Source organism: Paralichthys olivaceus, chromosome 22, assembly GCF_024713975.1.
Source record: "Paralichthys olivaceus isolate ysfri-2021 chromosome 22, ASM2471397v2, whole genome shotgun sequence".
Taxonomy (NCBI): Eukaryota; Metazoa; Chordata; class Actinopteri; order Pleuronectiformes; family Paralichthyidae; genus Paralichthys; species Paralichthys olivaceus.
Genome location: NC_091114.1, coordinates 10,056,787 through 10,080,400, shown reverse-complemented (window position 1 = coordinate 10,080,400; position 23,614 = coordinate 10,056,787). Strand labels below are relative to the sequence as shown.

The 23,614-nt window shown below is 40.9% G+C and overlaps 2 protein-coding genes across 11 annotated transcripts in view; one reads left to right on the top strand and one right to left on the bottom strand.

The window, feature by feature from the left end:
• Positions 1-20,951, bottom strand: part of LOC109634912 (adhesion G protein-coupled receptor L3-like) — a 226,534-nt gene extending 205,583 nt beyond the window's left edge. The window contains exons 1-5 of one of the 2 annotated variants that reach the window (XM_069518370.1): positions 20,813-20,951; positions 17,459-17,552; positions 11,110-11,313; positions 10,187-10,306; positions 8,423-8,555 (exon numbers count right to left, since the gene is read on the bottom strand). The gene's annotated coding sequence lies outside the window, so the exon portion shown is untranslated. Of the gene's footprint in view, positions 1-8,366; positions 8,556-10,186; positions 10,307-11,109; positions 11,314-17,458; positions 17,553-20,812 lie in introns of those variants that run through there. The other variant, XM_069518369.1, reaches the window with a different exon arrangement.
• Positions 1-23,614, top strand: part of LOC109634897 (multiple PDZ domain protein) — a 43,860-nt gene that overhangs the window by 1,155 nt on the left and 19,091 nt on the right. For 3 of the 9 annotated variants that reach the window (XM_069518361.1, XM_020095706.2, XM_069518359.1), the window contains exons 2-23: positions 1,914-2,000; positions 3,622-3,788; positions 6,184-6,345; positions 6,664-6,803; positions 7,457-7,670; positions 7,994-8,116; positions 8,372-8,572; positions 9,212-9,314; positions 10,301-10,389; positions 11,083-11,317; positions 12,528-12,614; positions 12,953-13,032; positions 13,212-13,358; positions 14,432-14,602; positions 15,258-15,443; positions 15,751-15,960; positions 16,956-17,114; positions 17,405-17,557; positions 19,230-19,574; positions 19,900-20,008; positions 20,820-21,018; positions 22,519-22,560. In XM_069518361.1, the coding sequence (XP_069374462.1) occupies positions 1,985-2,000; positions 3,622-3,788; positions 6,184-6,345; positions 6,664-6,803; positions 7,457-7,670; positions 7,994-8,116; positions 8,372-8,572; positions 9,212-9,314; positions 10,301-10,389; positions 11,083-11,317; positions 12,528-12,614; positions 12,953-13,032; positions 13,212-13,358; positions 14,432-14,602; positions 15,258-15,443; positions 15,751-15,960; positions 16,956-17,114; positions 17,405-17,557; positions 19,230-19,574; positions 19,900-20,008; positions 20,820-21,018; positions 22,519-22,560 (3,338 nt within the window). In that variant the 5' untranslated portion in view covers positions 1,914-1,984. The remainder of the gene's footprint in view (positions 1-1,913; positions 2,001-3,621; positions 3,789-6,183; positions 6,346-6,663; positions 6,804-7,456; positions 7,671-7,993; positions 8,117-8,371; positions 8,573-9,211; positions 9,315-10,300; positions 10,390-11,082; positions 11,318-12,527; positions 12,615-12,952; positions 13,033-13,211; positions 13,359-14,431; positions 14,603-15,257; positions 15,444-15,750; positions 15,961-16,955; positions 17,115-17,404; positions 17,558-19,229; positions 19,575-19,899; positions 20,009-20,819; positions 21,019-22,518; positions 22,561-23,614) is intronic. The other 6 variants (XM_069518365.1, XM_069518364.1, XM_069518363.1 and 3 more) reach the window with 4 other exon arrangements.

Genomic DNA, 23,614 nt, shown 5'->3' with positions numbered 1-23,614 from the left:
ACAACTGAGTAGCCTATAGAGATAAATCCATGACCATACTATAATATTTGAGGAAATAGAACCACAATTTACTTAGTGTCTCGAAAAACAACATGTTTTATTATTATTATTATTATCATTTTTATTACCAATATGAATCCGAACTGTGTTCCACAAATGTGCCTGATTTTTTTCTCCATCAAGATCCATTAATTATTCCCTGAGGGAAAAGGTGAAAATGTTGGAAAACTTATCACAATATTTTTTTGTGTAATCAACAAATAAACCAACTAATAACAAATAATGGTGAAGACCCAACCTCGTCGGCGGTGGTAGAAAGTGTTGCAGTAGCACTAAAGATAATTAGATATTTACAGTGCTTTTATCTTATCAAGCAGCACATTATCAGTGCAGAAAATTAATCGGCTAAGCCAAATATCATCAACACCTTTTAAGACAGATGCAACATGCTTTATTCTGCTAGCTGATTCTTTACTTTGACAGTTGCGCGCACACAGTTGACGAAGCAAATGAAATGACCATGAAACAAACCGCCGCTGTGTTCATCCCGGCTGCCACCAGTGTCATGGCTATTCTAAGAATCAGTATCGGGCCTTTAATTATCTTACCAATCTCCTTTAATCGTGTAATGTCTCCCTGAGTGATGTGATGCTTGTTACAAAGCCACTTAAAAACTCAAGTATGATGTCCCTGAGATCGGAGTTGACAGCCACTGCACTAATAAACATGAGTCCATGATAAAGACATAACCATGTTCATATGTTCTCGTTAGGCTTTGAGGGTGGGGGGGATAAATGCAGCAAGGTTCTTTACCACGTGTCCTTTTTTTCTGTTTTAAGCAGCCTGTGAAAAACTCATGTATTTTAATAGCAGTGTGTTTGTATGTGGTCTAGTTGCTGTCAATGCATTATAAAGCAGCATGTATTTTGAATTACTGCAGGTCTTGAGAGTAATACTGATATCTAGATGAAGTAATACATATTTTGAGCAAAGTAAACTAGAGCACTCAGTAGAGCTCCACCTCCACCGAGGCCCAACAGACCACTTTTAAATTCACTATGAACTGTTGTTTTGAACTGCACCGAATTTCACACACTCTTAAATATGCTTGATTCTTTTTCATCAAGATCCATGATTTATTCTCTGAGAAATCAACACAAATGTTGAAAAACGCAATCTCGCAATGTGCAAATTCCTGGATCTGCACCAAAGGGATTCTTCCCTGACAAATACCTCGTGTTTTGTGGTCGTCCATCCGGTAGTTTCTTGTGTAATCCTGCAAACTAACAAACAAATGCAGATGAAAACATAACCTCCTCTAAAAGTCTAAATCAGTTTGAGTAGAGAGTTTAATGATGGTGTAAGAAGGCCGTTGTTTGATGGAATGTGATTATTGATGATCAAAATTTTTGGATAGAACTAGAATGGAACCATAAACTCCTTGGTTGAGGTAAATGTTTATCAGATGCGATTGCAATGTGTATTCATAGTCTGTGTGTTGAATTAAGTCCAGATAATGTAAATTACCAGTTGTTAATCAATCTATAATAGCATTCGTCAATTATAAACAAAGAAAGAGCCTACAGTAGACGTGAGCTTGTTAAGAGACTCGACACCTCCGCCCTGTGACTCAGTAACAAGTCTGTTCTGCAGCACAATGGTTACTCTGTGAGGTTTTTTTGGGGGGTGAACCATTCTCCCTGAGATAAATATGGGCCTGACAGAAAGGAAATAAATCCATTTTCCTTTTCATGTTGACCTTTTACAGAGAGAATGTGTAAGAGGTCGGGTTCAGAGGAGAAAGAGCATTTCCTGCCCTGACTTCCTGTTTGTATAGGGTGTGTTGATATGTTGTATGTTGACTGACTCTGTGTGTTAAGACAAAAAAATAAGCTGTATGTTGTTTTTCACAGGCCTTGAAGAAAGGGGGGAGTGTGAAATTGCTGTGAACGGAGAAAAATAACGTCTATGTGGAAATCTAAAAATGATTGAAACAATGGGTAAGTTACATTTTTTGTATATTTGTTTTTTGGCAGCTACTAACACCTGATGATGGATTTAAATACATGTTCAGCGAATTCTAAAATAAATAATGGTTAATAATCAGTGCATATCTGTCTAAAGTTTCTTTTTCTTGCCTATTTCTGCCCCTAATCAAACTGAATCAGCTTTAGTGTCTCGTCTTGTCCTGATAATATAATTCAGACTTCAATACCATTACTCAGTTTGAATAAGATTCCTAACAACCAAGATAAATACAACTCAAAGTTAAATATTGCTGCTGCACACATACCGTGCATCTCTTCATTTTCAATTTCATTTTATAAAATGAGCACTTTTTGGAAAGGGGTTTGGTCTAGGCATTTGGATGTCCGTCTTTTGCTGGCTCCGCATCCCACATTTGGCTCCTGCTGTGTGTTTTCTCAACCAGCGTAAGAGGCCCTGGATTCAGTTGAACGCTGGCGCACTGTCGGTGTTGCCATATCTGATAATGTTACCACATACGTGATTGTTTGTTTACGCCCGTTGTGGTTTATATGTCCAACTGTCAGTAACGGAGCCAAAATAGTGTTGCTAGCTTCTTTCTTTTAAGCTGCAATCTGTGGAGACTCTCAAGACTGCCGTATTTATCACGTGCAGTCATTCTGCAGTCAGGTTCAGGCAATGAGGCATAATACTCAAGTTGTTTTATAATGTGAGTTTAGGGTTAAATCATTCAATTCAGGTTTAAGCTCACATTTAAAGAAATTAAATTGAAAAATCGGACTAAAATTACATTTCGACGAGTAAAATGTTGCCCTCCATATGCTCCATTACATCTTTTGGAACACACACAAATGCAAACTGCTGCAAAACCATGTCACAGTTCTGGTGCGACTCCTCATTATGCACACTGAGGCTAGAGCGCTGACAGCGATATAGCTACCTGCACTGGACCACTGGCGAACGGAACAAATCTGTCGACCGAGGGTCAAGCATTTTTGGCTTGTTTACAACTGTTGTTCCAACAACAATGCATCTCGGCGCAAAAAGTGCTTTGGACCTTGTGCACGCCCTATTAGGTGTTAGTCTCAGTTGGTGAGCCTGGGAAATTGCCTGATTTTTTTCCAGATGACGTTGCGCTGGCCCAAGCTCACTAACAAGCCTCCCTGGAGTTGCTCCATCGTAGGGCTTATGCAGGGTCCAGCAAGCAAACTGTTGCAGGCTGTGGTTCTTTTATCTTTCCCCCTTAATATCCTCTCTATGCTCCTGTGCAACCTACAATTGATCCTAATGACAAAACAGGGGACATTGCTAGTCTGGAGACAAACACTGTGGAAAGTTTTTCTTCTCAGGTGTAAAACCTGATGTGGTTTCAATACTGTGAGGTCTGTTGAGCACAGGCTGAGATCTGTGGCATTGTTAAACAAATACAAATGGTTATTCACTCTAATGAATTACGGTATTTTAACTGAATCAATTATGTCATTTCCACACACCCTTCCCTGTCTCACTATCTCTGCTCTGCCCTGATAAAACTCCCATCTCATCACCTCTCTCCACCTCTATCTCACCCTCTCCCCTGCATCCAATCCTTCTCTCCGGCCTGGCACTGTCACTGAAATATTTGACGGCTTGCAGATACACAGCGTGCCTTGCAGGCGGTGGAGCGTCTCCAGGCCAAACTAAAGGAGCGAGGCGAGGTGCCCGCTGAGGAGAAGCTCAGCCTGCTCAAGTCAGTGCTCCAGAGCCCCCTCTTCCACCAGATCCTGGCCCTGCAGAAATCTGTCCAGCACATCAGAGAGCAGGTAAACTACACATCCAAGTATCTGTGACAATACACTGAACACTATATGTTTTGATTTCATATAAAACTATTTATTTTCACAAGCTTAACTGGGCCTGCCAAGCTGTGGACACGTTAAATGAGGACGATAGTGACAAAAATACTGTTTGGTTCCCAGAATGCTAAAGCACCATGGAAGGTTATAAAGAGGTTACACAATTATAGTCATTTAAAGTTCTGCATTATTATTGTATGAGAATAAACACAGCCAGATGGGTGCATTATACTTTGCCAGTAGACAAGTAATATAAACAGAAGTAGTCAAGTTTGATGAGAAATAACAGCTGATTTGCCTGTTTTCATCATTACGTTGGTTTAGGAGGGATTGAAGCAGAAGGACGGGGGATATCATCAACTTATCATCATTGTCCATGTGTCTATATGTCTGGGCAATATTATGAATCAGTGGATTAGTGTGTCTTCAGACACATAAAGCCTATAGTTATTGTCAGTGGTCATAATCATACGTTGTTGGTAAAAAGGTGAAATTGAAATTCCTGGTTACCTGCATCTCTTGCCTGTTTCCTGGGTGACCTTTCTGATTCAGTATGTGACTCATGTTAAAGTCCCCTCCCACACACTCATTTCTTTCACCCCCCCCTCATCCCCAGCAGTGTTGCTGCTGTGGCCAAATTGCTGCCAGGGTTCACACAAGTCAGATATAATATGGATACATGAGCAGAGATAGTTGGTCTAAGTCAGAAACTCTTTCTCAGGCTGATTCTCCACTTTGAGAATTGAGCATTTGAGTGCAAGGAGAGAGCTCTTAAGTCACAGTGGGAAGGGGCCGGGATAAGCGTTTGAGAAAGAGAGACGGAAATATTTCAGCTATGCAGTGGGAGGCAGGGATGCTGGAGCTTTTTACTCCTGGTGGAATTTAGATTATAAAAGCCCTGCTGGCATTTTGGTGAGCTGGCGATTTAGCTTGTTGCAAAAGGGCTATGTTTCTGTGTGTGTGTGTGTGTTTGTTTTACTTAGCAAGTTTTATCAAGGAGCCATTCATTGTGAAATCCCTTCAGATCTTGAAATGGACTCCTTCCACATTGCAAAAAATGGTTTTCATAAACTCACAAACACACATACAAACAATGTAGGCTATATACTGTATATATAAGACATGTCACAATAAAATGTGTATGTGTGTGTTTAGAGTTTCCAAACCCAGCAGAACTTGTTTAGTCGCCTCAAGCAGAAACAATTTGGAGAAAGTGTGCATTTTGTTGTTACACAAGAGCCAGACACATAAACGCACACACACCCACTGTCAGTCGTCTGGCTCCACCAGTTAGGCCTAGCTCAGCCCATGTCGCTATGGCGACAAGGCCCCTCTCTCCAGTGAGAAAGAGGCCACTGCCGCAGCGTGAAGTGGGGCAGAAACAATTTCTTAAATGTGCAAGAACCAAACTGGAACTTTAATCCTCTTAGCAAGGCCCCAGCTAACAAAGCTTATGCATGAGGACAGCAACTTAGCAGCATGCTACGCTAACTTAGCCAAGTCCATAGGGTTTTGTTTGCACCCTGCAGCACTAATGTGTCCTGTCCAATGGAATTCAGTTGCTGAGGACTAATCTGGGACTGTGTTAAAATGAGGCACAATTTTACTGTACTAAACATTAAAAGTTGCACAGTCAACTTCCTTGTGCACACACACACAAGCTCACAAGGACAGTCTCTGCTCATCACGCCAAATACATTGTTTATGAAATAATCACTTTGAATGGACGTGACTATATGAATCGAATCCATTTCAGATTGCCATAAACATTACGGCCTTTGGCTAATGAAATTGGAAATAACTCTGTTTCAGACAGTTGTCGCATTCATGTAATTCATCTGTCACAGAAGTAAAGTCATTGCAGTAATTAAAACCCAAGCGCATTAAGGCATCCAGATGGCCAGTGATGCTTTTCCTGCACCATGACAGAAATATTGTATTTGGAGCCTCGTCATTGTTGGAACATCAGCTAAGTGCCATTATCTCTGTCCAAGGATTAGGCTGCCACAGATCCTGCTTATCATGGTGGGACAACAAACTATCTGTCATCCCAGTGGTGTCAGACATCCCCAATTCAGGGTTTTGGTGTCTAAAATTAACCTTGAATGTTCATGAGGGGTTTTGTTTGAACGTCCGTCTTTGGATGGATTAACACCAGAACTCCTGCTGTGTGCATGATCAGAAATTCTAATCTGCAGCATTTAAAGTGCAAACCTGACAGTTAGCTATTAAAATAAAGGTCCAGTGTCATTCTCAGTTTGATTTCTATTTGATCTTCCTCCATGGTGGCGAAAACGTGTTTTTAGAATAATCCGCCATTGTGAAGCATCACTACATGTCTTGTTTGTCTTTATTTTTCCAGGGGAGTGTCCCGTCATCACGAGGCAGTGACCCTATTGATAACATCACAGCAGCGAAGCCCAATGGAAGCCACGTTTCCTGCTCAGATGCATCTGCTGCTACACAAATTAATGGAAATACATCATCTGAAGAATTTGAGCATATCATTCAGTCCATGGCACAGGTATAAACAACCGGAAATCCTCCCTTTTAATGTCATAATGGAATTATATAACGCTATAGCTCTATTTTTGCAGTAGATTTTCTTCTTATTTTCAATTGATTTGCTCATTTGATCTGACAAACACAAACAGGTAGATAGTAGATAAGTATTTCATTTCAAGCTAAATATCTGGAGACAGTGAAAAATGAGAAGCACACACTATAGACAGCGCTCTTCCCTCTTGAGGCACTTCAAACAGACTTCTAAAAGCTGCCTGTAGCTTTGATGCTATAATGAATCAGCAAGGGCCCAAAGTGTATATGTGTTTGAATGGCACAGGGGCGCTGGGTGACTCATGTGGAGCTGCAGAAGCCAGTGTCGGGAGGTCTGGGCTTCAGCGTGGTGGGTCTGAAGAGCGAGAACCGCGGCGAGCTCGGCATCTTCATCCAGGAAATTCAACTGGGAAGCGTGGCTCACTGGTACGTAAGAATCGGCCTGCCATTATTACCTCCACCAGTTCGGTTATGTTTTCATCTGTGTTTGTTTGTTAGTTAGGGGGCTTATGCAAAATTTACAGAACCAAGCTCCATGAAATTTTGAGGAGGGGTAGGGGAAGCCCCAAGAGAGAACCTTTTGATTAATGGTGGAGTAGGATTTTCTTTTTCACTTTCTTTAACAGAGATCTTAATGAAAAGAAATCAGTTATACATAGCAGGTATGAGCAGGTGAAATATTAAGCAGTTTGTAAAAGATTCTGTGTACGTAATGTATCTGATCTAATATGTGTTGGTGGAGGTATGTGCTCTCTGACTATCCCTCTAGTCCAAATAGACATGAGAACCCAGAGATCTTTTTAAGACAAAGTCAAATCTTTTCACAGCAAAGGTTCAACATTAAGCTAAATGTTGAATTAGAAGTACAGAATTAGATGTGTTTGTTTTGTAATGGACATTCAAGAGATGCTACAAATGTACTTCTTATTAATATTGTAGAGCCAAAATCTACAAGTCAGGATGAAAAAGTTACAAAACAGACAAGAAAACCATCAGAGACAAAATCATCGAGGTTCTGAAAACATGTACCGCACTATGCCCTCATCTGAATGACCCTCTCTACTTGTTTCACCACTCAGTGATGGGAAGCTCAAAGAAGCTGACCAGATCTTGGCCATCAATGGTCAGCCCCTGGACCAGACAGTGACCCACCAGCAGGCTATAGCCATCCTGCAGAGCGCCTCAGAGAGGGTGCAGCTCACTGTGGCTCGAGGGCCGATACCTCAGCTGGCCAGTCCTGTGGTGTCCCGCACACCCTCTGCCGCCAGCACGCTGTCGGCCAACTCCAGCACGGTATAAATACACTCAACACTGGGTTCACAGCCTGACCAGACTTTTAAGTGGAGACCTGGAGGCTTGCAGGAATAGTTTGTCTTGAACATATGCACAGACGCAACTGAACAAAGACACATAGAAGCAGCTCAGTCCTACATGGCAGTACAGTGTGAACGCAAGATTCAGAGACACACATCAAAGAAAATCAAGGCGTGCTATTTAAAAGTTGTCCTTAAAATATGCAAACACTATCTGCTTTACATATCCAAATCCAAATCCATAATAACTGCAACGCTTTGTTCGAGTTAATTTTTTCTTTCTTCTTTTTATACTTAATCCAGTTGCAGCACATTGAGACAATTGAGCTGGTCAACGATGGCACTGGCCTCGGTTTCGGTATCGTGGGAGGCAAGACCACTGGGGTCATCGTCAAAACCATCCTTCCTGGAGGCATAGCTGATCAGGTGATCGCATTAATGCATCTCTACTTTCTTCTGGGACTGGGAGGCTTGGGCATTTTGAATTGTTGTGTATTCAGTGAATACAGAAAATATATTTTTTTGTATTTCACACTTTGAGGTGACTCAGCTGTGTAGACTAAGAATGAGTTAATGGCAAGGAAGCACAGAATTAACTGTCACTGTGATTTGTTTGACATGGTTAGATTTCTACTGATGTTACACAGACTAAGACAGAAAATAACACTCTTTCTACCTCAGGACGGTCGCCTGCGCAGTGGGGACCACATCCTGAGAATTGGAGACACTGACCTCCACGGCCTGGGCAGCGAACAGGTAGCGCAGGTCCTCCGGCAGTGTGGCAACCGGGTGAAGCTGGTGGTCACCAGGGGCCCCGTGGAGGAGAGCGCCTCGGCCTCTGCTGTCATGCCAGTGGTGCTCCCCACTGTCAACGAACAACAGGTGAGAGTGGTACTGTGATCTGACACAAATCCTGACAATAAGGAAATGTCCTCACTTTCAAATAGATTTTATGATCTGCAGCATCTCTAGGGTGAAGCAGTTTCTCTATAACAAAACAAAATGACTGATTATCATATGCAACGCACATTCAGAGTTCTACACTTGTATCAAAAACATATCAGGCCTAAAGTTCAGCTCGTTCATCTCCATTTTTTACCCTTTCTTACCACTTGACAGCTCTGGATATACAGAATTAAAGAATATTGCAGGCTACATCACCTGTGACTCACACACTGGAGAGCAGATGCTGCTTTACTTTCTCAAAAGCAGCACTTAAACAGAAGTTTTTATGGCTACTCTCAGCTCTCTGCCCTAAACATGAATTCATTTCTGCGAGCCACTGAATGAATGACAAACGCTATATCCTTTTGATGGCACACGTTAGCTGGTGGTGTTTTTATGGCTGACAGCTTCAGAGCGCTCGTTCATCAAGGTTGAAAAATGTATTTTGGTGATCATGTGGGGCGTCAGATGAGTTATGTGTCACCGTTTGTATTTTCCTCTGTTGTGTCCACTGTCAAATGAATTATCATTTACTTTTATTTGTTTTGTTGATGCTGACCATTAATCTTCTCACAGGGCTATGAGGAAGAGGAGGCTGAAGCGTTCGATGTGAACCTTACCAAGAACACCCAGGGACTGGGGATTACTATTGCTGGCTATGTTGGGGATAAAAATTTAGGTGAGAAGTGATAATTTTAATGAAAATGTCACATGTGCTTCACGAAAGATGCACTAATCAATATATTTCTAGCATAAAAACGAAGGATCAGATGTATAAGAGGCTGCTTCTTAGTGCTTTTTACCTCTAACACGGATGAGGCAGGATTTATGACCCATAATGCAGCCAGCCTCCAGCAATCAAGACGTTTTGGCTTCACTCTGGGATAAGTCATGTTGTTCATTATTGCGTACATACGGGCTATAGTTTTATCATCTAACTGTCTATTGTTTGATTGTTAGTTCATTCTTTTGTTTTTTTAGACCTGCCTCTTATCAAACCTTTTTCAAGCTGTGGCTGTAATTTTCAGCAAAACTGATCTGATAAAAACATTAGTGAAACGTTAGCTTTGTGCCTTCAACAGCGAAAGGGACATATTTTCCTCAGGAGTCCAAACAAAACTGAAAAGGGTATTTTTATCAAATGGAGAGACACAACTTTCAATGACTGCTAATGTCGCTCCATGTCTAATAGATATAATAATTGTTTGCTAACACTTTGATGACAACAACTTTATATGGTAATGTCTGTGTTGTGTGTTTAGCTATTATGTGCACACACAATTCACGCAGCTTTAAATTAATTTCAAAAAACGATTCCACTTTCATCTATCTGCCTTAAAAAGTTGAGTCGTTAGCCGAAGCATAATGGCACCACAGATAGCAATTTATTATGACCTATTATGTTCAACAAATTAATTGAATATTATTTTGAATATTGAATTGCCTTTGCTAAAATGAACACTTTCTTTAGGCATATATGCACTTTGTTCTTCACTTCAATGATTGTGACTGATGTAACACTGAAACATGCTCTCTAACAATGACTCTTACCATTAAGCTTGAACATCTGTTTTCTTCTCTCCTTGGGTCTGCATTTATAACGTCATGATTCACGACTCCTCTCCTCATCCATCTTGATGTTTTTGTCTTGTTCCGACTGCTCAGAGCCGTCTGGTATTTTCGTTAAGAGCATAACAAAGGACAGCGCCGTAGATCAAGATGGCCGTATTCACGTTGGAGACCAGATAATCGCAGTAAGTACACCCATTATGCTTTTATGTAGCTATTACAATTTTCTCTGTCTTCAGTGGCACAATTGGAAAATATGCTGTGAATGTTTTGTATTATCAATTACATTGCAATCATCACTTTTGCCCATTCAGCCATTGGAGGGGAATAATGGAATTCATAATTTTGAATAATTCACAATCAATTGAATGTTCATTAAGGGTTTTTTTTGGTACAATTTTATCAAATTAGCATAATGAGAAATTAAGCTTTAAATTAATCTCTGCAGGACACTGACAATGAAGTTAGATTGTCTTGCATCCTATTAAACATGAATCACCTTTGCCCTGCGTTTCCTCAAGTTCTCACAAAGACTTGTTTTGTTCTGTTGTATTGATATATATATGTGTGTGTGTGTGCCGTGTGTGTGTTTGATTGAGGTTTATTAAGTGTAAATGATGATGTGCTTTGGGACTCAGATTAGGAACTTAATTGACCGTGAATTATTTAAATGTATGGAGTTGTAAGCTGCCCTCAGTGATCTAAATAAAGTGAACTGCTAAAATAGATGGGAACACTCATGTGCAGCACTCTGTTCCTGTGTATGCCTGCTGGTGTTGATAATTGCTCAAATCAATCTTATTTCAATTTTAACCATGTCAAACAAGCTCTTTTGCCCTGATTTAATCCTCCTGCTCCCAAATGATCGCCCTCTGCAGGTCGACAGAGTGAACATACAAGGATACACCAACCAACAGGCCGTGGAAGTGCTCAAACACACCGGACAGACAGTCCACCTTAAGCTGATCCGGCGGGGCTTCAGGCCTGAAGAGATCCCCCCCGCTGTGACCCCCAGCGTCACCATCCTCCCGTCCTCCACCACCATCCCCACCACCACCATCGTCCTGAGGGAGCTGGAGCTGGAGAGGAAGCAAGCTGAGGAGGCAGCTCTAGGTAGGAAGGATAGAAAAAGTGAGAGAAATTTAATGAGGACAGAGAAAGAAAACAGATTCTTTGTCACTCATCATCCTGTCAGGAAAAAGAAGTGTCATTTGATGTGTAAATGTGGCTCAGGCGGGAGTGTTCACCGCTCCGTCAGGAGTAATTTCCCGTGACTCCAAATGGAATTTTCACTCACTTTTATCACAATAGTTAAAACAGAGACACAACTTTCTCCACATGAAAACACTGACTTCAGTTGAAATGAAATTCAGTCCAAACTGAAACATTATGATATACAACGTAATGAGAAAACTGTCCCTTCACAGAACCAGTAGCTGGTGAATTTATTCAGTCGTAGATTGTTAATATATTAAATAAATATTAAACACTGGGATTTATCCCGGAAAATTGATTACTATTAGCCATTAAATAGGGTTTTTCCTAAAAAGAACAATAGAGCGAAAATGCAACATTACTCTCCATCTTCACATTGTAAATGAGGGACAAAATTATTTTCTGACATGTAGAAATAACTATTTAGGTACCACACTTATTTTTTCATTATTTCATTGCATTGATAGAATAAGCTTTAAATGATGCCATTAAGACCAAGAGCTATAATAAGTCAACCTGTCATAACGCCCAGCATCAGACAATTGCTTCAGGTGAGTTAAGTGTTGCACGTTGACGCAAGTGACGATGTCGAAAGCTATAGAGTGTTCACGACAAAATTTGCGGAGGTGATGTGGCTTCAGGGTTCTGCAGACTGAGTTCTGCAGCTAGTTTTTACTTGATGCAGGCAGGTTTAGTATGGGCACTGCAACAGTTAATTGTAATTTCATGTTTGGTGCTGTGTGGAACTCCAGAGACATAAACAGCGGCATGAAATGTACGAGGATTATTAAATATATATTTAAAGTCCTGGTGTGTTTCGGGACTGTCATCGAGAACGTGCATATTCTCTTTGGACCAATGGGAAAATGAGATTAGCGCCTCTTCTAGACGGACAGTGATTATGAGTGAGTCAGACATGCTCATGCTATGTTGGAGGAATTAACAGATAAACAGATGCGTGCTTTTCCAAATCAATTCAGCATTGATGTATACGGTACTTTGAGTGGTGAGCAGATTACTTTTTCCAGTAGCTGTGTGCGTGTGTACTGTCAGGTGTCTGTGCCGCTGCTTGCTTCTGTCCGTCACACTTTTCATCGTGTGCTTCCAGTCACCGTAGATGAAAAGCCGCTTCAGACAAAGAGTGAAGGATCTGATGTCAGCGCAGCCATGGATCAGCTAACAGAAGACAAACATGGTAGGAGGCTGGGACTGTTTTTTACAGCGGGAAAGATACTAGAGCGCACATCTGACAGATAAAGGTTCTCGTTGTCAGGACCATGCTGACTAGCAACACACAACATGAGGAAATAGGGAGATGGCTGCTGTTAGTATTTCCACAGACTGCAGTAAAAAGTTTAAGAGAGACAGATAAAAAGGTTTTTTATGTTGGTCTTCTCTCCAACACATCACAAGTACTTTGGAAATAGTGATGAATTTATGTTGCGTTACTGGCTCTTAATCATTGATCATAAATTTGCCTTCATGTTGTTGTGCTGTATTTTAACACAAGTATTTTGTTTTGTGTTTCCCAAGTGATGAGGTTAACACCCTTCGAAGAAGAACGACTAATGAAGAAGTGGGAGGAGATTCTGGGTCCAAGTAATGAAGTTGTAGTAAGTGAAATTCTCTCTCTCGCACTTCAAATTATTTTCAAGGGAATGGTAAGTGCCAGATGATGCCAAGGATGAATCTAGTTGTTAAAAAAAGGCGAATTGAGTCGTTCATTTCCAGTATTTGTAGATAAAAAAACTTCCCTTGCTGATTGAGATGTGAATTGTTGTTCCCACGACAGGTGGCTCAGGTGGAGAAGTACAGTGAGAACAGCGGCCTGGGGATCAACCTGGAAGCCAACAGTGGACATCATTACATCCGCTCTGTTCTACCCGAGGGACCTGTTGGTCGCTGTGGCAAGCTGTTCAATGGAGATGAACTGCTCGAGGTAGGTTCACATTGATTAAGTAACAACAGTGTCGACGTTTTGATACTGTATCTAATATTTATATTAGATTTTAATATTTAAATGTATTAAGAAAACTACATTGCTCATGGGGCGCATGTTACAGGTGTATATATAGACATGCATGTGTTAAAGTTATCAGAAATTCTTATTGCCTCATGATTTAAGTTGAGGTATATAAAGGATAAATGAAGAGGTTGAATTTCACCACAGGAGTTGCTAAAAATAAAGCTACACCAAACTATATTTTGTGAAAAATACGTTTTTTTAAGAGTTGCCTGGCATCAACAGAGAAGCTTTGCTTGGTTTCAAATTCCAAGGGTCATTATCATTTGTCATAGATAACACCAACAACCAATCAGACAACAGAGACGTAGGGCAGACTGAAAAATATAAACAGACACGAAAACATGACTCAGTTAGTCTGATATTGCCTCAGCGGAAAATTCAACAGACCTTCCCACATCAGCGGCAGCCATCTTAATGAAAATGCCATCATTCAGTCATTGTATCAAAGCGTTTTAGACAAACACTTGTAACTGGCCTTACCAGTTTCAGGGGGGATGGTAATTGGTCTAAATAGGAGGGATCTGGCTGAAAGTGAAAGTGGCCTCTCATATTGAGAACCGAACAAAGAATGAATACTCTACACTTAAGTTCCCCCCCAGCTCTACAGGGCATTTTTCCATCTTTCCGTGCTTTGCTTTGGATTCACGGCCTGTAACTTAACTGTTCATTCTCACTGCGCTCATTTCCAGCCCCCAACAGGAAGCTGTTTTCATCAAAAGAGATATAAAAACCAAACGTAGGCTACATTCTCAGCACGCAGACTGAGAAAGTATTTAGTCGCTACACAGATACAGTATTTCCCTCAGGAACTGGTCGAACAAAAAGGAAACGGTGGTCAGAAAAGTAACTTCTAGTAAATGTTGCTCTGTGTCTGCAGGGTGTTATTACACAAAACAACTTCAACAGTTTCAAGTATTGTGTCAATATTGAGTTTACAGCTCAAACAGTCTTTACACCACTTGAAAGATAAGCACTTTCTGTCCCAGGTCAACGGCATCTCTCTGATTGGTGAGACCCACAAGGAAGTAGTCAGAATCCTGAAGGAGCTTCCACTGTGTGTAAATGTGACATGCTGTAGACCCGCCCCTCACCTGCAGACTGACATGGATGCTGTCCAACCAGAACCGGAGGCTTTGCCCACACCATTCAAATTGAAGGTAGACCTTTATCATACTTTTAAATGTTTACATCCACCATGACAAAGATCTTGATGTTATAAGGTTAAAATGTAAGTGATCTTTTCTTCCTCAGTGCTAAAATCATGCAGGTGATATAACTTACAGAGCATTGCAGCAGATGATGCATATAAGAGTGAGAAAGTCCCTGCATCCCCTTGACATGTAGTAATGTATCATGAAAAATGCATATAAGAAAGGGATGATGATTGGGGAGTGATATTCTTTTAGTCCTCCTCTTCCTTTATAGCCCATCAGCCGTTATCAGCTTAGCCTGTGCTGTCAATCGCTCCATTGCCAACCATGATGGATTAAGACTTAGCGATGAGCAGGGGAAAGCTGAATGTTTATTAAAACCAATTCTAGTAATAACTCAGCGGCAGTAGCCAACAACATTTGCTCGAGGTATGAAACATCAAAAGCAGCTTCACTTCGGGGAAGGGGGTTTTCATCTCCACCAGCTTTATCTGTGATAATGCTACTAAGGCCCTACCATCCCAAAGATATTTCGCTTGTACCGACTGCCAGAAACCTGAGCCAAAAACACAACAAGAGGGTAGCAGTCTATAGTTTGGGAGTTAAAGTCATGCTGTTAGAGCATGGCTTCCTCACTTTTTATTTGGCTTTTCCCCTGCAGAACGAAATAGACCTGAGCAGCATACTGGTTGCCGAAGACTCAGAGGTGAACAGAGGAGCGGCGAAGCAGGATAATGTGACAGAGGAGGCAATAGGATCTCCTTTGGCTATGTGGGAGCTGGCGATCCAGAATATCGAGCTGGAGAAGGGCGAAGGGGGACTGGGATTCAGTATTTTGGACTACCAGGTGGGAATTACAGAATGAAAAACTGCACAGCTGTTATTGTAAAGGCACAAGATATTTCTCTGTCTTATTTTTTGTGTAGTGTGAGTTTTATAAGAAGTCCCAGTGCTTTTTATATAATTATCAATAAAATGTCATAATCAGATGGAAATGTTCATACTTTTGAGTATTGTTCTTTTCAAATGTCAAAATGTATTGTTTTTGAAAACAAACTGGTCAATTCAAACATTTATTCCAATAAACTAAACTGAATTTCCTGTGATATGTAAGCTTTTTTTAACTTCCTCTAACTGAACTTTACATGCCACAGGACCCGATGGACCCTGCCAAGACGGTGATCGTGATTCGCTCTCTGGTCCCCAACGGTGTGGCAGAGCAGGATGGAAGACTGTTGCCAGGGGACAGACTCATGTACGTTAACAGCACCGACCTGGAGAACGCCAGCCTGGAGGATGCCGTCCAGGCCCTGAAGGGGGCCAAGCTCGGCCAGGTCCAAATAGGAGTCGCCAAACCGCTGCCTGTAAGCATTAGCATTCTTCCTTCGTGTTTTTTGCTTTAAACCTGTCTGCATGCTGAAGGCAGGATGTGAGTTGTGTTTGTTAGAGTTATGTTTGGGTAGAGTTTGGAACATGCTCTTGTGATTTTTTATTAATGAATTTGTTCAGCATGCCAGGGATTTATCACTCTGTGTATGCGAGGCTGTCTTTATATCATGCAGCTTAGTAACCAGTGACGAGGGTTCATCTTACAAGGGCTTGAATTTTTCATGCAGGAAAATGCAGGGAGGGAGGCTGCATGGTTTAGCATTCCACCCACTGTTCTTTCAGAGGAGGTCACCAGCCGAAAATGGCCTTTGCTCTTTGTTTCTTATTATTATGTTATTGAATTTTCCAAGAGCATGGACCCTGTGGTACGTTTAAACACATCGTCGCACCACTGTGCAAAATATTATGTCTGCCCAGTGGCATGTTCATCGCTCAGGGCACCCGTACGGTTTTGTACAGGATGATTCTCTCTGCAGTACTGCTTGCATTCTTTCAGCTTTAGCACTGCATTTCTGTTGTATTGAATCTGCCACTGGATTACACAATGAGACCTCTGGGTGACAAGGTTAGCTGGATTACAGAGCAGTAGGAAGCCTCTGTGGAATTATCCAGCTCTCCTGCAGGACATGGAATGTACTTCTGAGGGGCATTTTGCTGTATTGCCTCTCAAAACTGAACCTGACAAGTGTAATCCTCCAATATGCCTTCTTGCTTTTCCTATGTATGTCAGAGCTGCATGCTATTTTCAATATTCATTTGACTCAAAAAATGTGTCGATATGCCATTTCTCTGATTGAAACCACAGATCATTATTCTACTCTAGTTAGTTTATAAAAATTCTCAGTGAGTCCTATCATCTTTTTCTCATTTCATATTAATCTATTTGTACTTGATTTGGTCTTTAAAAATCAATTTAAGAATCAAATTACACAAAGCTGGAGACACTGAAAGAATTTCTCCACTTTTCTAGGGAATATGTGGATATTCCCACTCTCCACACTCATATGGTGAGCAGGAAATAACCCCGTCATCCATCATCCATTCATTTGACTTCAACAGTATTTTGGTTGAAGAAGGAGAGGAAGAAGATCTGGCTGAGGGCATCGTTTACCGAGCAGAGCCGGCATTGGTTAGTTAGCTTTTGGGGGAAACAAATGGAAAATCAATCAGAATGTCCTAATCATAGGGGAAATCAAATTGTACTTGATTTGCTTATGTCTTAATATTTACCAAGAGTGATCTGATTGTTTGTAATTGTGCAAACGTTAGCTTATATGTGCAGCATTCTGACTAGTTACTGTTTTCTTGTTAGAATATCATGGTAATTTCAGCCGCTGTGATTGGATAATTCACCAGTCAACTCTTTAATAAACGTTTTCTGTCCCTGATTGGTTATATTGTTCTCATCCATAACCACAGATTGACACCAGTGAAGTAGACCTATCTGATGAAAAGATGTTGGATCATTCTTACTCTGGGATGGAGGATGACACATTCCAGGCGTCTATGATTGCTCTTCATGGTAGCAGCTGTAGCGCAGATCTGGATTACTTGCACTCCTCCACACCTAAGGTAAGAAAACATTTCTTTGACACCGCAGAGAAAAAGATAACTGAGAGGAGAACGACAGATATAAATTATTTCCTCATTTCATGAAATGTTGCTGCACCAGTAACTGCCCTTTGTCCGAATGAGCTGGAAAGCATGTAGTCATTATTCTTTCTTTTTTTTTGCACTCAAGAGCCAAAATGTCACGAGAAATTTCTCTTCAGTCTTTGTTAAGGCAGCAATAACATTAATGACTTTGTTGTTATATGAGGATTGAAGCCGGGGCTACTTTTGTTGCCCCCTGAACAACATCTCTCCCAAACGGATATTAAATGACAAAGAAATAAACTAAGAGGAGCAAGAGCCACACAACGTGTTTTCCTAAGGGTACCTGTGCCTCCATTTTAACCAAAGGTCACAGTGTATGGATGATGCAATATAATAAGAATAAAATGGATGGTTTTCCTTTCTGATCCATTCGTGTTAATTGAACAACAATGTAAAGGTCACCTCTGTGTTAATGATCAAATCAGTGAAGTAAGTTCACAAAGTCAGAATTAAATCACAGTGAATGAAACAGTTTTAGACAAAAGTCATGCTATTGTAAACCTCTGTAGAGTCACTGAGAGAACATTTCATTTTAGTGTTATTTAGAAATAAGGGGGCCTTGTTCACCACCACAGTTGTTACAAAGATTCTGACGTGTTGTCTTGGATTTCTTCTTAATTAAGGACAAAATCTATGCACCATCAAAAGCACTCTTTCACACACTAGAGTCCAGTTTGAGTCCCATTTATTTATTTTTCTGTTAAGTCCTTCTTGACTTCTTAAATTTTCTTTTCAGTTTCTTTGATTTCTCTAGTCTCATCCCCTTAAATGGGCATAGGGTGTTGGCCTGTGCTAACTGGGATTGACGGACATGCGCTCCACTACGCGAAGGCATTTATCAATTTAAGAACACTAGCATGAATCATTCTGCCGTTTAAGAACACGTCATAAATCTGACGAAGAGTTCTCTTAAGAACAAACAACATATTGGCGAATGAGGCCCATTACCCTTTCATTATGCCCTAAGCTTTATTTGGTTTACTGTAGATAAACCATATATCATTTATGGTATATAGACTTTCAACTAAGGTACAGTGATTACTTTTTTAAGAACATACAAAATGTACTAGAAACTAATTTTTTCAGTGTTGCCTGTCTATTTTTCTAATTATTATACAGGTCATACTCCTATTTGACCCATGCTTTGAGTGGATACCCAAACAAGTCATCTCACAATTATAGCGTTACCTAATTAAAATGAAAGCCTGTTTTTTGTTTTACTCCACTTCTCTTTCTCTGTTTATTGAGCCCCGCTTGTATTACATATCCGCATATATTAACTTTTTCTTAAGAGTCCTATTTCTCTCCTGGCCTCCAGTGGGAATTTGCCTTGCTGAAATTCATCAGTAGCCAGTCTGGTTCTAATAAAGTCGTGAATGTTGCTATAATGAAACGACATTTTGTGCATTTTCCTCTCAAGATCACCAGTAATTTCTGCCGCTCTCTGTTGGCCACTGATGGCTTTTCTATGGCTCATTACAAAGAGGGCAGGATGGCGACTGAGCAAGATGGATTCCCCCCTGTTGGGCAATTGTCTAACTAACAGAGGAGAACGCTCATTCAGCTGCTATGCTTTGTTTTTCCTCAGCTGACAGCCCGTCTGGAGTTGCGGGATGAGCAACCCTGCTTTACGACACCGTCCGGCCTCGGAGACGACACTCAAGTGTTCTCACCAGAGAAGTCGGCCTCTTTCTCTCCTCCGAGTTTGAGAGGCCAGCTCCCGGCTTATAGCGTCGCAGTCGGCGGTTCCGATCACTTCCTGGCTCATCACGCGGCCAAAGAACCGGTGGAGTGCTCAAACTCATACAGCCCGTTTGCTGAATTAGGAACGGGATCGAATGCACTGGAGGAACCAGTGGAGCCCAGTTACTACCAGGAGGAGCCCCCACCCATCTCTTTTGAAGATATTAGAGAAATAAAGATTTTAATAAAGGTAAAACAAATCTGTCTAACTACCGAGCATAAATCTTCCGAAAGAATAAAATGAGCACGGATGATTGTGCATTATGAAAGCTGCGAAATTATCATTCTTATGTGGAAGTGGAATCTCTTAAGTAACATTTGACCTCTCCCTGGTTGGATGTGAGGCTCTTGTAAAATATCAGATAAACAAAGTCCAAAAGTTTTTTTTCTAAATTCATTCTCACAGCTAATGTAGTGCACCTACCTTTTCTCTGGAGAACTGGTGTTTGGGTAAAATCCTGACTTATATTTTCATTTACTTCCATGAATAACTGCGTTGAAATATCTCCCTCAAGGACAAGGTCAGCGTGAAAGAATCAGCAGAAGAGGGAGAGAAGGAAGCTCTGACCTCGGGGAGCAATTTTGAAAGGACCATCACCGTTGTCAAGGGCAACTCCAGCCTGGGTTTGTGTTAATTTCTTGACATTTTTTTTATTTGTTCTTTTTTTTTTATTTGACTTCTCTTCATCCTTCGCAGAAGTGTAAATGAGGTTGGGGGACTGAATAGCATATTTGGCCTTTACTTTGAATGCCAGATTTGAAGCAAAAATGATAGATAGTTATTTTTTTTGTTTTCCTGTCTGAAAGGCTTGCTCCATTAATATATGGGATATTTGCATTTCAAAACCTGCCCATGGGGCTGCTGCTGGTCCAGAGAATACTAAGTTTCACCTTCTTAAATAAATAGGTGTTATGAAGTGACTGGCTGAAAACAGGATCTCATTTTGCTTTGTGTTGCTCATGAAAGGTTTTTAGTTGCTGGTCAAGATTGGTTGTCTATAATATGTTTGGATTTCTTTCTACCACTTCAAAATCTAAAGACTAACGTTCAGATTTTTGCAAACGAACTCCCACAGACTGTGCTGTTACATAAAGGAGTTTAAAATTTGGTGTCAGACTTCAATCACACTGTTTCCCAGCTGTCTGAGGGTAGACAGGTCTCTAGATAGACAGTATTATGCCACACTCTGAAATTAGTCTAATGAGAATGATATGAAAACCAAGGTTGTGAATAATGTGACAGTCTCTCGGATTATTTGCTGCGACATCAGGAAGTTTTCTTGCGTCAGAGCTGAAACTACAGCTGAGTTTTACTATTTCATTCTTAATAAAAGTAAAAGTTTCTCTCTGGTTGGGAACAGAGTTGTGTTCTTTTTTGGTTTTCCAACCCAATTTCTCCAATATCTCAAAAGTATATTTGTGATCTACCTTAAAGGCATGACAGTGAGCGCCATGAAAGACGGTTTGGGGATGCTGATCCGCAGTATAATCCATGGTGGGTCGATTAGCCGTGACGGACGTCTTGGTGTTGGTGACCTCATCCTGGCCATTAACGGAGAGCCCACTGCCAACCTGACCAACGCTCAGGCTCGTGCCATGCTGCGAAGACACTCCCTCATTGGACCAGACCTGGGGTAAGAGAGACTATTAATAAAAGACAGCAGCTGTACATGCATTTACTGAAACTCTGCAGAAGTTCATAAGAATGGTTATTATTGGAATTTGTTTGAATGGAGCTCCATCATATTGCAATGAGTTACCATCCAAGACATGGCGGAAAATAAGTCAGGGTTCTCAATTTAATATGTTTATTATATTTAAGAGTGTCACCTGAACAAATGTAAAATAGTCTAAAGCTGCTTCCAGACATGCACTGAACTCTGGAGATCTTTTGCAGTGCCTCAAGGGGATGTATGTGTTAAAGCAAATGTCCAAGTCAGAGCCTCCGCAGTTCCTGCAGACTTTCTCTGCAGGGCTCCTAGTATAAATTCTGCAGGAGTCGATGTGAGAGCACAGCACGGGATCCCCTGCTGGATCGCCATTAGTAAGTGGGGGGGTGATGAAGCTTCTAACACGCGACAGATGCAAAAAATGAAGAAACAAAAAACAAGATAAATATCTCTGGTTGAAAAAGCCGAGCCATTAACGTAGAAGACGCCCACAAAGATGCCATGAGATTTTGTGGTGAACCGAGCCAATGCTGTTGTCGATGTGCTGTATCCAAAATCATGTGATCTCCGTGAAATAATTAATATGTTACATCCTGCCTCCGCCAGCTGCACCACCCCTCACCTGAATCCTGCCAAGAATTTGTCGTTGTTGTGAACACGTTTGAGCAGAGAACTCCCGCTGTGTTGTGTTTAAGGCAAACTGCGGAGAAAGTCCGGACCCAATTCTCAGGAGTTCCTCTGCAGGACAAACAACTTAATTCAGTCAGGAACAGAGTGACTCTCCCCATTGGGGAGTTCACTTGTTTGAGGTTTAACTTGAGTTTGATCATCGTTTGGTCTGATTCAATTTCATCCTGTCGTACACTGTGGGTGTAACATACTGTATATCAGCTCCTGTTTTGATGTATGAGGAAATACAAGACCAAGAATATGGCTTTTGGGAAGTCTGCGTGTGTACGGCTGATTTTTCTCTCTCTGTATTTAAGAAGCAGAGATTTCAGTTCCAAGGTTTGATGATGTGTGGTGTTCTTTGCTGTTGAAAAATTGATGGAGCTAAGATGCTATGTAGTACAACCACAGAAGGCTGAAGAGCTGTTAAGTGTTTGGTATTTATTCTTTTGAAAGTCACTTTGTATTGAACCTCAAGGTTCCAACACCTCAATTACACCAGGAGTGCTTGTTTGCAAATCTAACAAACAATGCATGTTGATGGTGATCATGAGCTCTTTATCTTTTTGTCAACAAACTTGTTGGTGTAAAGAGTCTGTTAAGTTGTTTTTTCTAAAATGTGAATACAGAATACAATTCCACAGCAAGTTCTGCATGAGCCATATGATGCACTCGGGGTCCCCCCCTCCTTTTCAAGGTTACATTTTGATGTGGTGTTTTATGAGTTCTCCTCACCGAACTAAACTTGGCAACGTGTTAGCTTCCGTGCATAAAAGTCAACTCTTCACTTTCTAGATCTGCTTGTTCACCTGAGGACGATTTGTGCCCATTTTATGTGTGAGTATGACTTAACTTCCAGGCTGCTGGTGTTTCAGCAAGAAGCCGCCATCTTGGTTTGCTCTTTCTGTCCATTCTGTCCGTTTGCTGCCGAGCTTCACCCCCGTCTGTCAAAGAGTTTTATCCAGACAGAGAATCAGGAAGTCCGTTTAATTCCGTGAGTGAGTCTAAAACAGAGACGACACAATGCAATACTTAAATATGGAATTCAGTTGATGAAGATGCTGTTTTTTAATAACATTCAGATACGTTGATTAATGTCTCTGTTATGGTATTAAACTCCAGTATTAACCACCAAAACTAAACACACACAATCAAAGTAATATCTGGATAAATCTTGACTGACTGCATGACTTTGTTTTTTTTGTTTTTTAACATAACCTGCCAGTTAAATTCTTCTCTCTCATTTCCTGTGACTAATATGACTAAAACCATTTATAACTCTGTGTTTTTGGTGAATCACTGGTGTTTAAGCTCTGCCATGTCTCTCACTGCATGTTTTAATGTTCTCAATGAACTGACTCATCCGTTTCATCACTTCACTGGGACTCATTTTCCTCTCTGCAAAAAAAACAAACAAAAACGAGCAAATCAACCCATCTGTTGAGGATCTGTCAGCTTCACTCGAACGTGTTAGTGTCCTTCAGAATCTACTTCATTCTAAAACTGTTTGGAAATGGGACTTTGAGTGGGTATCACATCTTTTTGTCATCTAGCTTCTGGCTCATTTCTTAACGCGGATCAGTTTACTCGCTCTTGAATTAATAATATACTCCCCTCAAATTTGTCACGCATCGCATGTTCATCACTGAAATGATAGATTGATAGAAGACTTGATTTGCTCGAATGTTTTCAGAGGTAAACATTTGTTTTGAGCAGTCAGATGTCAAGAGTTTATATATAATTCACTGACGTCTCACTTCGGGGATGCGAGAAGGGAGACGGAATTTTCTAAGACACAGGCTAAGTTCAGTGTTTCTGCAGTCAGAGGTAAATCTGATGGAGGAGAGAAAAGCAGGCCTCTGAATGTAAATGAGCCAATTTAACAAGCAGG